At 44.2% G+C, this 13,111-nt stretch overlaps 1 protein-coding gene across 1 annotated transcript; it reads left to right on the top strand.

Annotated features, from left to right (window-relative positions):
* Positions 1-275: 275 nt before the first annotated feature.
* On the top strand, positions 276-10,066 carry FEV (FEV transcription factor, ETS family member). Its single transcript, XM_069735535.1, has 3 exons — positions 276-324; positions 2,913-2,984; positions 8,910-10,066. Exons 1-3 carry the CDS (start codon positions 276-278, stop codon positions 9,443-9,445), a joined length of 657 nt encoding a protein of 218 aa, XP_069591636.1. The 3' UTR covers positions 9,446-10,066.
* The last annotated feature ends 3,045 nt before the right edge of the window (positions 10,067-13,111 follow it).

Here is a 13,111-nt window from a genome sequence, read left to right as displayed (position 1 = left end):
AGATCCTTAACAGCCGGCTTTATTAATCCTCAGATGGGCTGATACGGCTCCGTGTGTGAACAGGGCGCAGTCAGATGGCGCTTTAATTAAAAAGAGTTTTACGCAGGAAATGATGGCGCCGCAGGGAGGGGCCCGGGGGTGCAGCCAGGGGCCCATCGTGTTGCCGGGATATTATCTGCCTCCTCTCATCTCTCCTCATCCTCCTCCAGTAACAATAGTCCTGGCATTGATATTAGGGCTCCTCACTGGGTCCCCGGGTGTCAGTGCTCAGCTCCATGGCTCAGGGCAGTGGATCCCAGCTGCTGCTCAACATGTACCTGACAGGTAGAGGCTCGGACACCTGTGGGACTGGGGGTCAGGATGGGAGACCATTGGGGTGAGGGGCGCTGGAGCTTCTGGCATCTCATCACTTGGATTCCTGGAGATTTTGTTTTGGGCGTTTTACCTGCGGCTTCCTCTGTCCTTCCACCATCCGTCTTTGCCCCCAATAGTTGTCCCTGATCCTCCAGTCCTGACTCTTCTGCAGCTCCGCTCCCTCAGCTCCTCTGCTTCCTCCTGACTCGTCAGTTCAGCAGACCCCTGTCCTCTGCTCACAGACCTGGCCCCCCATAGTCCTCGTAGGACCCGCACCCAGCATCCTATATTACCTATCTCTGAACTTCCTAACTCTGGAGCACACCTGGCCCCCCACGATCATCTCATAGTAAAAGATCCGACACCCCGCACCCCAATAACATCTGACAACTCACTACCTTTTCTCACTGTCTGACACCACATTATTATCTTCTTCTCATCAATCTGGAACAGACCATTGTCTGTACGACCGATAATATAATATATATAACTCTGGAACAGGACTCTTTCCGCGTCCTCCTCAGTCATTACCTGATGGAAACAGATCTGACAACTCGCTGTTCCTCCGACCACAAATATCTGACAACCGGCTGTTACTTTTTTTTCCTTAAAATATTGCAACCCTCTCATTTCTTTGACTTATTAATATCTGACATTAGGTCTCCTTTTTCCTATGTCCTGACACCCCACCGTCTCCCCTTCCTCTGTCCTGACACCCCACCGTCTCTCCTTCCTCTGTCCTGACACCCCACCGTCTCTCCTTCCTCTGTCCTGACACCCCACCGTCTTTCCTTCCTCTGTCCTGACACCCCACTATCCTTCCTTCCTGTCCTGACACCCCACTATCCTTCCTTCCTCTGTCCTGACACCCCACTATCCTTCCTTCCTCTGTCCTGACACCCCACTATCCCTCCTTCCTCTGTCCTGACACCCCACTATCCTTCCTTCCTCTGTCCTGACACCCCACTATCCTTCCTTCCTCTGTCCTGACACCCCACCTCTCTCCTTCCTCTGCCCTGACACCCCACTATCCTTCCTTCCTCTGTCCTGACACCCCACCGTCTCTCCTTCCTCTGTCCTGACACCCCACCGTCTCTCCTTCCTCTGTTCTGACACCCCACTGTCCCTTCTTCCTCTGTCCTGACACCCCACTGTCCCTCCTTCCTCTGTCCTGACACCCCACTATCCCTTCTTCCTCTGTCCCGACTCTCCACCGTCCCTCCTTCCTCTGTCCTGACACCCTACCGTCTCTCCTTCCTCTGTCCTGACACCCCACCGTCTCTCATTCCTCTGTTCTGACACCCCACTGTCCCTTCTTCCTCTGTCCTGACACCCCACTATCCCTCCTTCCTCTGTCCTGACACCCCACTATCCCTTTTTCCTCTGTCCCGACTCTCCACCGTCTCTCCTTCCTCTGTCCTGACACCCCACTGTCCCTTTTTCCTCTGTCCCGACTCTCCACCGTCTCTCCTTCCTCTGTCCTGACACCCCACTATCCCTTTTTCCTCTGTCCCGACTCTCCACCGTCTCTCCTTCCTCTGTCCTGACACCCCACTATCCCTTTTTCCTCTGTCCCGACTCTCCACCGTCTCTCCTTCCTCTGTCCTGACACCCCACTGTCCCTTTTTCCTCTGTCCCGACTCTCCACCGTCTCTCCTTCCTCTGTCCTGACACCCCACTGTCCCTTTTTCCTCTGTCCCGACTCTCCACCGTCTCTCCTTCCTCTGTCCTGACACCCCACTATCCCTTTTTCCTCTGTCCCGACTCTCCACCGTCTCTCCTTCCTCTGTCCTGACACCCCACTGTCCCTTTTTCCTCTGTCCCGACTCTCCACCGTCTCTCCTTCCTCTGTCCTGACACCCCACTGTCCCTTTTTCCTCTGTCCCGACTCTCCACCGTCTCTCCTTCCTCTGTCCTGACACCCCACGGTCCTTTCTTCTGCAGACACCCCACGGTCCTTTCTTCTGCAGACACCCCACCCTGGTCCCACTGGTCTCAGTCCCTTCTCTTCCCTCTCAGTCGCAGCCTTATAATGTCCCTGAGAAGTCGGATTTCCTTTTTCCTGGACGCGTTTCCTGCCATCTCCCCTTACACTCTCATCCTGAGTCCAGGGAGCTGAGGGAACACCCACAAATCAGAGGGACACCTACAAACTACTGGGGCACCCAGAGACCCCCACAAACCCCCAGAAACCCTCACACACAACTGCCAAACACTCCACAATAATCCCCACATATGAGGGACACCCATAAACCTCCATACTAGATACCCTCCAAATCTAACTGTGACCCCCCAATAACTATTGATCCCCAATCCCCAGGCAGCCAAATGATACATTGGGGACACGCAGGGAGATTGGGGGGTGCAGAGCTGCAGCGGGTCCTTGTTTCCATCACATCACATCTTTTCTTTTCTGGGAGCCTTAGTTCAGTTACTCTGCCCCATACACAGGACTAGTCCTGCAGAGCCCCCATTCTGTACAGGGATGTGTGATGGTTGTCGGGTCGGGATATCACCTGCGATGTTTCTGTGTAATAAACTATATTTCTTGGGATCAGATCCTGTAGGTGAAAGTTTCCTGAAGGACAAAACTCAGAGCTGGAGGCCATTCTCTGCCGGAGTCCAGAAAGGTGAGAACATGAATGTATCAGGATGGGATGATGCATCTAATAATATCACTGTATATAACAATATCATGCATGGAAATAACTAATGCAAGTTCAGCATTGACACCGCACATTGGGGGCAAGAGTAAGAACTGATTAATTAGAAAATGGCTTGTGAAGTCTCCATAAAATACCGCATGAATTGTCGGACTGTGCAGAGTCTCCTGCGGTTCGTTTGTTATTATATTATTTTATCATGAAGGAACTTAAGTGATTTGTGCAGCCAGAGGATTCAATTCTAACGAATGTTTGAGCAAAGGTTCATAAAAAAAATGGGATTCTTTTATGGAGATATTGTCGGGGGAATATTTCAGACTGAATTCTGAGTTCCCGGCAGAGACAGCCCAGAATATTGTAATGTAACAGTGAAAAGAATGTATTGTTAATAGGAATATTACTTTATTATTATCTCACTGGTAATATACCAATATGATGATTATTTTAATCACATCACCTTTACTATTAAATTATTGTAAATTACAGGAGAGGTCACTGAAGGCTGATTATTCCCATACATAACAGTCAAATGATAGTTATTAAAATTAATATTATTATTATTGATAATATTAGTTACAGCTTTATATTTAGCATCTTTTACTTTGTGAATAAATAAAAAAATCTGAACAAAATAATTTAAAATATGTAACTTATATAAATTAAATGTATCTTTATTGTCATTATTATTAATAATATTAATTGCTGCAAGCAAGAAATTATCATTAGTGAAAGCTTTGAGATTACTTTAAGAACTCTGACTTGGTTAAAATTAACAAATACTTTATTAACAGCAGCAATTATGTATGTATATATATATCATAAAATACATATTTCAGATTTTGTCATATATGTATATATGAGATCTTTCTTAACCCTTTAGTGATGGAGCCAAATTTTTGACCATTGTCAGGTTACATGGAAATAACTGGAATTATTCAATAAATCAAAGTTATTTGAGACTGTTTTTTTCGTGGCACATTATAATTTATGATAATGGTAAATTTAGGTTGATATGTTTTGTGTTTATTTATAAAAACATTAAACATTTGACAAAAATGTAAACAAATTCTCAATTTTCAAGCTTTGCATGATTATTCCTTTAATCCAATAGTTGTACCATAGAAAAACATTAATAAATAATAATTCCTTCATGTTTGCTTTACATCAGCACCATTTGTAAAATGTTATTTTATTTTGTTAGCATTTTAGGAGGTTTAAAAATGGAGCAGTAATTTTTCATTTTTTCAAGGACATTTGCAAAAAATTTTTTAGGGACTTATTCAGGCTTGAAGTGAATTTGGGGGTTCTATAAAGTGGAAAATCTCCTAAAGTAATACAGGAAAGAAATATACCAGAGAAAAAGAAAAGCAGGGGCATCTACCGAAGGGAGCTTGGTTGTCCTATTTCAATGGATTTTAAAAATTTTTTTATATTAATAAATATTACCTTTTAAGGAGCTGGATCTCAACTACTTTTTCTTCGGAGGAAACCGTGGTACCGTGTTAGCCAGTAGATAGAAAAATATTTAGAATTGAGAGTCCTCAGTGGTTGATACCTTTTAATAGCTAATTAAATTAATTAGCCATTAAAAGGTATCAACCACTGAGGACGCTCAATTCTAAATATTTTCCTAAAGTGATACAATTTTTAAAACAGCACCACCTGACAAATTGAACATTGCGGTCAGGTAGTTTATTAACCCTTCAGGTGATCTTCAGGAATGAGTACAAAGTGACATGACAGGAATGAAAAAGTTTATTTTTACCACCTAAATAATGTCGCTGACTTCTGAACAGTTTCCTATAGCTGGCAGAATCTAAGGCCGCTATTTGGCCATGAATTAGTTATTACTTTCGTTAATTATGATTAGAATCTGTCTTGCTACAATGCTATTACTTGGTTTTAGTGAAGGTGTTAATTCTTATTTTTTCTTTGCATTTATTGTCAGAAATTAAAGGAAAATATGTCAAACCCAATAGGACCAAAACTGTAATATTCTGATTTGTGGCTTATTGTTTCAGATTACTAATGTCAGAAATATATATATATATATACACATAGATCTATGAGGAAACACTTCTGCTCAGATATATAAATTCACAAAATATCTCAATTGATGTTTTAGTTTATGTGAGAATTTTTTGAGGGTTTGATCAATTTCTGCAGCAGAAATTAGGGAAGATCCTAATCAGATTTTGGCTTTGGATGCACCACAGATTTGCAGTTTGCATTATCTTGATTTGCAAAATTCTGCACAGAGATTTTCCGATACATGAGGACAGGACTGGGGAAACCTTGTTCTCCTGTGTGGTTTGCAGATTGAGGTTGTATTTCATGCAGAATCTGCGCCAAATTCCATATCAAAACTGATCTGTACGAATGTAGATTTAATGAGGGATTTGCTCAGCAGATTGGCTTTTCCTTCCGCTACAATGCATCAACCCAAAAAATGTTATTCCAGCCAAGAACAGGAATATATTTTTGTTGCAATTGTGCTTTTTTTTTCTCTGTAAATGATGTTGAATTTGTTGGGTTTGCTCGGCTACAGCTAAGCTCTATCCAATTTCCAAAAAAATTGTTGGGGCTAAAAGTTGTGCAGAAATGTTGTGACATTAATTAGGTTTTCACCAGAAACTTGCTTGATGAATCAGCCCCATGGATTTCACTGCAGATGTTTTTTGCTGCTGGTTCAGCAGGGTGATAATTATGGACTGTTCTACCAGCCAGGAGCAGAATGTGCCGCCACCACCTGTGATACTCTGACTACATTTCAATATTTTGCTATATTAGGGCAGTCCCACACGTCCAGATAATTCCGGTACCAGAAAAATCGGTACCGGAATTATCCGTGTCCGTGTGCCCGTGCGTTTCTGTGGCACATCAGTGTTGTACACGTGCAGCACACGTGTGCCACCCGTGTGCCCACTGGGTACCACACGCACCGTGCAGGAGACAGCGCTAAAGTTTAGCGCTGTCCCCTGCATCTGGTGCTGAAGCCGCCATTGATATCTTCTCTGCAGCAGCGTTTGCTGTAGAGAAGATATGAATATTCCTTTTTTTTTTGTTTCTCGTGTTTAAAATAAAGATCCAAGTTCCCACCGCCCTCCCCTATGGGAGGTGGAGCCGCATATTCATGACTGTAATCGGCGGCCCCAGGAGAAGGTGCGGCCAGTACAGGAAGCAGCGCCAGCCAGCGAGGGAGTCGGGTGAGTATTTTAATAACAGCGGGGGGGCGCACAGTGGGTGGGGACATGGATCTTTATTTTAAACACGAGACACAAACAAAAAAAAGGAATATTCATATCTTCTGTACAGCAAACGCTGCTGCAGGGAAGATATGAATCGCGGCTTCATCACCAGTGGGGGGGACAGCGCTTACTGTAGCGCTGTCTCCTGCACAGCACACGGACTGCACACGGACAATGTGTTTTACATGGACCCATTGACTTTAATGGGTCCGTGTAATCCGTGCGCTCCCACAAACACTGACATGTCTCTGTGTTTGGCACACGGAGACACGGGCCGCAAAAAATCAATGACATCTGCACAGATGCATTGATTTCACTGTGTCTACGTGTGTCAGTGGCTCCGGTACGTGAGGAAACTATCACCTCACGTACCGGAGCCACTGACGTGTGAAACCGGCTTTAGATAGTATGATTAGGATTCATCAAACAATTTTTGTTGCAAAAATGACAGAAATTGCATGTAATTTTTCTGCAACTAAAAGTTGTGCAAAATTATAGCAACTTTTGGCGTTTTTACGCCAACCCCGACCAGATCCACCAGATTTTTGTGCAGAACTTAGGCGGGCGGCCGTGCATAATTTCACCCAACAAATTCATCCTAAAATGTATTTATTTAGCAAAAGTGGAGTAAACTATGGAAGGAAAGTACACAAAGTACACAAGCCCCTGCCTAAAGTACACAAGCCCCTCCCGGTTGCAAAATTCATTAATGAGGCGTGCACTTTTTAATTAATTTGGCTCAGCTCTCCAGTACTCCCTTCATTAATACTGGCTTATGAAACGCCAGTCTTGATGAATCGGGCCTATGTGATAGTATTTTGCTGTGGATTTTGCTGCGGATTGGCCCTGCGGATCTGCAGCAGTTTTCCATGCATTGTACAGTACCATGTAAGAAGAAAAAGCAATAGTGTGCAAAAAACACACCATATATATACCCCCTGGCTCAAGACAGAATCAGCTGTGGAGGATATCCACTAATAAAACATAACTTTTAATATTAAATGCTAAAAACTGCACATCCAACAGGACACAAACGAAAAAAACATACAAAGTGCTCAGGTGAACCAGTGCTCAATAAAAAAGAATGGTTGGATCTCACCCAAGCTGCCGGACACTGTATACTTCCGTACGACACAGTAGAGATCCAATTAGATGAGGAGGGGCAGGGCTGAAGTAGTATGTCTACCCTATAACCCCTCTGTAACTCCTGTCCTGACAAGGACAGGCCCCAAATGGACCTTGCTCTAAGGGACCAGCCCACCCAATATGTGTAAAGGCAGAGTCCCAAAACCTCTTGAAACGTAGAATCTTCCTCCCTACGCGTTTCAACTCCGGTCATGGAGAATCATCAGGGGAGTCATATGGAAAAAAGTGCCAACGGGCACAGAGATGTAAGTCCGTCTAAATTGTGGGGCCTGCAGTGGCTAGGTAACCCACGCTGGAGATGACCGTCTGTGTCCACAGTCTCTGGTAGAGACAGAGTTGAAACGCGTAGGGAGGAAGATTCTACGTTTCAAGAGGTTTTGGGACTCTGCCTTTACACATATTGGGTGGGCTGGTCCCTTAGAGCAAGGTCCATTTGGGGCCTGTCCTTGTCAGGACAGGAGTTACAGAGGGGTTACAGGGTAGACATACTACTTCAGCCCTGCCCCTCCTCATCTAATTGGATCTCTACTGTGTCGTACGGAAGTATACAGTGTCCGGCAGCTTGGGTGAGATCCAACCATTCTTTTTTATTGAGCACTGGTTCACCTGAGCACTTTGTATGTTTTTTTCGTTTGTGTCCTGTTGGATGTGCAGTTTTTAGCATTTAATATTAAAAGTTATGTTTTATTAGTGGATATCCTCCACAGCTGATTCTGTCTACAGTACCATGTAAACCTATGGAAAACCAAATCCGCAGTGCACATGCTATGGAAAATACCACGCGGAAACGCTGCGGTTTATTTTCAGCAGCATGTCATTTCTTTGTGCGGATTCCGCGTTTTACACCTGCTCCTCAATAGGAATCCGCAGGTGTAAAAACGCAGGTGAAATCTGCACAAAAATGCAGGAAATCCGCGGTTAATCCACAGGTAAAATGCAGTGTGTTTTACCTGCTGATTTTTCAAAAACGGTGCAGAAAAATCCACACATGAATCCGCACCATGTGCACATAGCCTCATATGGAAACTACAGAACGGTGCTAATATAAGGCTATGTGCACAAGTTGCAGATTTGCCTGTGGAATTTCCTGTGCAGATTCTGAATTTCTTGGCAGAAAACGCAGGTCAGAATCTGCTCCTTTTTTTTTGGTCTGTGCACACGTTGCAGATTTTTGTGCTGATTTCTTCCTTATTTTTACCCCTGTAGATTTCTATTATGGAATGGGTGTAGAAATGCAGCAGAACTGCAAAAAGAATTGACATGCTCCTTTTTTGAATCTGCTGCGTTTTCCGTGCAGATTTTTCCGCACCATTAGCACAGCATTTTTTTTGTCATTGATTTACATTGTACTGTAAAGCACTTGCAGATCTGCAGCGTTTCTGCGTGGAAATAAAAGCTGCAGATCTGTAGGAAATCCGCAAGGTGTGCACATAGTGTGGAGCAATGCATGTGTTTTCGTGTGTGCATCCTTCTGAGGCTGATGCGTTTCTCTCTGCAGGCAGTGGACAGATCCAGCTATGGCAGTTCCTCCTGGAGCTCTTGTCCGATCACTCCAATGCCAACTGCATTGCTTGGGAAGGCACCAACGGAGAATTCAAGCTGACCGATCCGGATGAGGTTGCCCGACGCTGGGGGGAAAGGAAAAGCAAACCGAACATGAACTATGACAAGCTGAGCCGAGCCCTGCGCTACTACTACGACAAGAACATAATGGCCAAGGTCCACGGCAAGAGATACGCCTACAAGTTTGACTTCCACGGCTTGGCACAGGTTTGCCAGTCTGCACCCAGCACCGAACAGTCTCTGTATAAGTTCCAGAGCAATCTGCCGCATTTACCCTTCCCGGGACTATCCAAGCTGAACCTCATGACCTCCGGGGTGGCGCCCGCTGGATTTTCCTATTGGCCGAGCACCCCCTCAGCCCTGTACCCCACTCACAGCCTGCAGTCTGCCCCCGGGGGGTTTGGCGCAGTCTCCACCACTCATCTCACCTCCATGAACAGTGTGGGCAACATGAGCGCACATTACCATTAACTCATTGCTTGCTGGATACGGGTAAGAACTGGGCCATCAAACTACAGTAAGTGCTCAGGTAACGAGTGAGTCCCGTTGTATCAGTCAACGTAATGTGGAAAACAGCTGTATGGACAGGATTAAAGCGGATCTGTCAGGTCTGTACCTGAGGGCAAAATGGCCGAGCGCCAGGAAATATCTTTATCTAATATTTTATTCAGTATTTTCATGTAAAAAGCTGTCAGAATTCATCAAGAAAGCCTGTGAGACTGGCACTGCGCTGTCAAAGAGAGCCTGTGAGTCCGGCCCTGCACAGTCAGAGAAAGCCTGTGAGTCCAGCCCTGTACATTCATAGAGAAAGCCTGTGAGTCCGACTCTGCACCATCATTGAGAAAGCCTGTGAGTCCGACTCTGCACCATCATTGAGAAAGCCTGTGAGTCCGGCCCTGCACAGTCAGAGAAAGCCTGTGAGTCCAGCCCTGTACAGTCAGAGAAAGCCTGTGAGTCCAGCCCTGCACATTCATAGAGAAAGCCTGTGAGTCCGACTCTGCACCATCATTGAGAAAGCCTGTGAGTCCGGCCCTGCACAGTCATAGAGAAAGCCTGTGAGTCCGGCCCTGCACAGTCATAGAGAAAGCCTGTGAGTCCGGCACTACACAGTCAGAGAAAGCCTGTGAGTCCGGCCCTGCACTGTCATAGAGAAAGCCTGTGAGCAGGTACGGACTGGGGCTGAAATTCAGTCCTGGCATTTGAAATCACACAGGCCCATGTTGTCCCCGTCCCCAAGCACTAGATGGGAAATATTACTAATATTACCCTGGATAGAAAAAAGCAAGATTTACTACAAGACCAATATTTCTAATGATACCGGTGGCTGCTGGGGTAAGTGACGGAGTCAGCGACTTTGTGCTCCGTCACAACTGTTAACAGTATGGGTGTATTGAGAACACCGATTCTGTTAACAACATTGCAGACAAGGCGGCCCATGACCAGACAGGCCCTTCTGGCATTTGCCAGAATTGCCAGATGGCCAGTCCGGCCCTGCCTGTGAGTCTAGCACTGCGCAGTCAGAGAAAGCCTGTGAGTCCGGCCCTGCGCAGTCATAGAGAAAGCCTGTGAGTCCGGCTGTTAGCAGCGGGTTCATCAGCGTGATGTCCACAACGAGCAACAGAGAATGTTCATTTATTAAGAACTAAGAATATCCAGCTTAAAACATGAGAACAGGATCAATCTGGTTTCTGAGAGAGAGAGATCTGCTGTGAGTCCTTCTGCTTCAGCTCCACACAAGAAATGTGCTCACAGGGAAGGGGAGGAGGAACATCCTGTCTGTAAATGAGGACTCCCTTTTTTTTTTTTTAACTTTGTTGACATGTGAACAATATGCATGCAGATATATAAATCACATCATATTAAACAAACAATAGTTGTTGCAATACATACAAATCAATATGCATTAAGCCAACACCCCCACTCAACAACTACTTATTCTGTCAGTCCCATAGTGGTTCTCAATTCTTGGAATCTAGGTCGTGGCAATAGCTTGGTCAAAATATCAGCTAACATTTTATCAGTTTCACAATAAACAAATGATGACATCTGACGTCGATGTGCTTAGTTCTAGCACTGATCTTTTCACTGCATGCAAGTTTAATGCATCCTTGGTTGTCCTCATATATCACCGTTGGCTGAGTTAACGGTTTACCAATATCGTCCATCAGTTGTCTTAGCCAAATGATCTCCTGACTTGCATAGGCTGCGGATACATACTCAGCTTCTGTAGATGACAAAGCAACAGACACTTGTTTTCTACTAGACCAGGAGATTGAACTGTCTCCAAGTTTAAATACATATCCGCTTGTGGATTTACGATCTTGCGAATCACCAGCCCAATCTGAGTCAACATAGCCGGTGAGTTTTAGATTTCCTGCTGCAGATATTTTTAAATTTACACCTTGTGTCCCTTTTAAATATTCTTTCATGGGCGGGTAGTTTCTGCATTTCATCCCATGACTGTGGTTCTGACTCAGGCAGCGTCTTCACAATGTAGGATAAACGTTTAGCTGGTATTCCTTTGTTTGATCTTGATGACCGTCTAATTTCAGGTTCACTTAGGCCTTTTGTTGTTCCTTCAGTGGTTGAAGAGTGCAGCCAGACTTCTACATTCTTTTCTTCGTTGTCTTGTGATTGAGGTTGTTGTTGTTGCTTCATCTGGACTACTGGCACAATGTCATAAAACTTGGGTGACACGAAGTATTCATCAAACACTACATCTTTACTTATTGTGACCTTGTTTGTCTCTGGGTGTAAAATTCTATAACCTTTCTGGGTTTCACTGTAGCCTACCAGGATGCCTTCCTTGGCATGAGATTCCCACTTAGTTTGTTTTTCTTTGGGAACATGTGCAAATGCTTTACTTCCGAAAATCCTTATGTGTTGTAGTTTTGGTTTTGTACCATTCCATTGCTCAAATGGAGTTTTCTCTGTCGCTTTACTTGGTAGTCTGTTCTGAAGATAAGCCGTCATAATAGCTTTGCCCCAATATACTGTAGGCAAATTAGCATCAAATAACATACTCCTTGCGCTTTCACAGAGTGTCCGGTTCCTTCTTTCTGCTACGCCATTTTGCTCAGGGTTGTATGGTACAGTAGTTTGAAATATGATTCCATTTTTCTTTAAAATGCTCTGTGTTTCATTACTTGTATACTTAGTTCCATTATCTGCACGTAAAGTTTTTGGCATTCTTCCAAACTTGTTGTGTACTTCAGCTAGATATATTCCAAGTTTCTCTGGAACTTCATTTTTGCTGTGAAGTAAATAGACAACTGTATATCTTGAATTGTCATCAATAAATGTAAGAAAATATCTCTTCTTTCCAGGGGTCTGAGTACGCATTGGACCACAGATATCCATGTCTACTAAATCTAGTGGTTGTTCTGTTCTTGTAGTACTTTTCTTAGGAAAGGCCTTTCTGGACATTTTCCCTTTGATACAGCTGAAACACCTCATTGTCTGATTACATGAATCAATTGTAATATTATCAGCTAATTGTTCTTGAAATAACTTTCTTATTGCTTCTGGGTCTCTATGCGCAAGCCGCCTGTGCCATACATGAATACGCTTCTTGTGCAGTTCTTGCTTAGCTGTGCATACACACTCTTTACATTTCAACTGATACAGTTCATCTCTGATTTTTCCTTTTGCTAATGTGTGACCCTTCTTTGAGATGATGCAGCTATCTTCCTTAAATGTAACTTCATTACCTTGTTTTGTGAGCTTTTTCACAGATAATAGATTACTTTCAAGACTAGGCACATATAGTACATCCTTTACATGGATCCTTCTACTTTGTGTTGCTGAGATGTTACAATCAATATAGCCGTCTCCTATGCCTTCTGAGTTCATGCACTGACCGTTTGCCATTATCACTTTCTCTGACTTATTTTGGTTAAGCTTAGTAAAGAAGTCTCTGTCATTGGTCATGTGACTGGTTGCACCAGAATCTATACACCACGCATGCTTTGATTTAAATGCATTGACTGATGTGAATGCAGCTTCAGTATTTGCCAAATCATTGTTTCCAGATACAGCACTCTTAACTCTCTGTTGGCTGTTTTGCTTTTTCAACTGACTCATTTTAGCTTTCCAGACTCTGCATTCAGCTTTTAAATGACCTGGCTTCTTGCATAC

The sequence above is a fragment of the Ranitomeya imitator genome, chromosome 7 (genome assembly GCF_032444005.1).
Source record: "Ranitomeya imitator isolate aRanImi1 chromosome 7, aRanImi1.pri, whole genome shotgun sequence".
NCBI lineage: Eukaryota > Metazoa > Chordata > Amphibia > Anura > Dendrobatidae > Ranitomeya > Ranitomeya imitator.
Note: the sequence above shows the minus strand (reverse complement) of the source record. Positions and strands in the feature narration are given on the sequence as shown.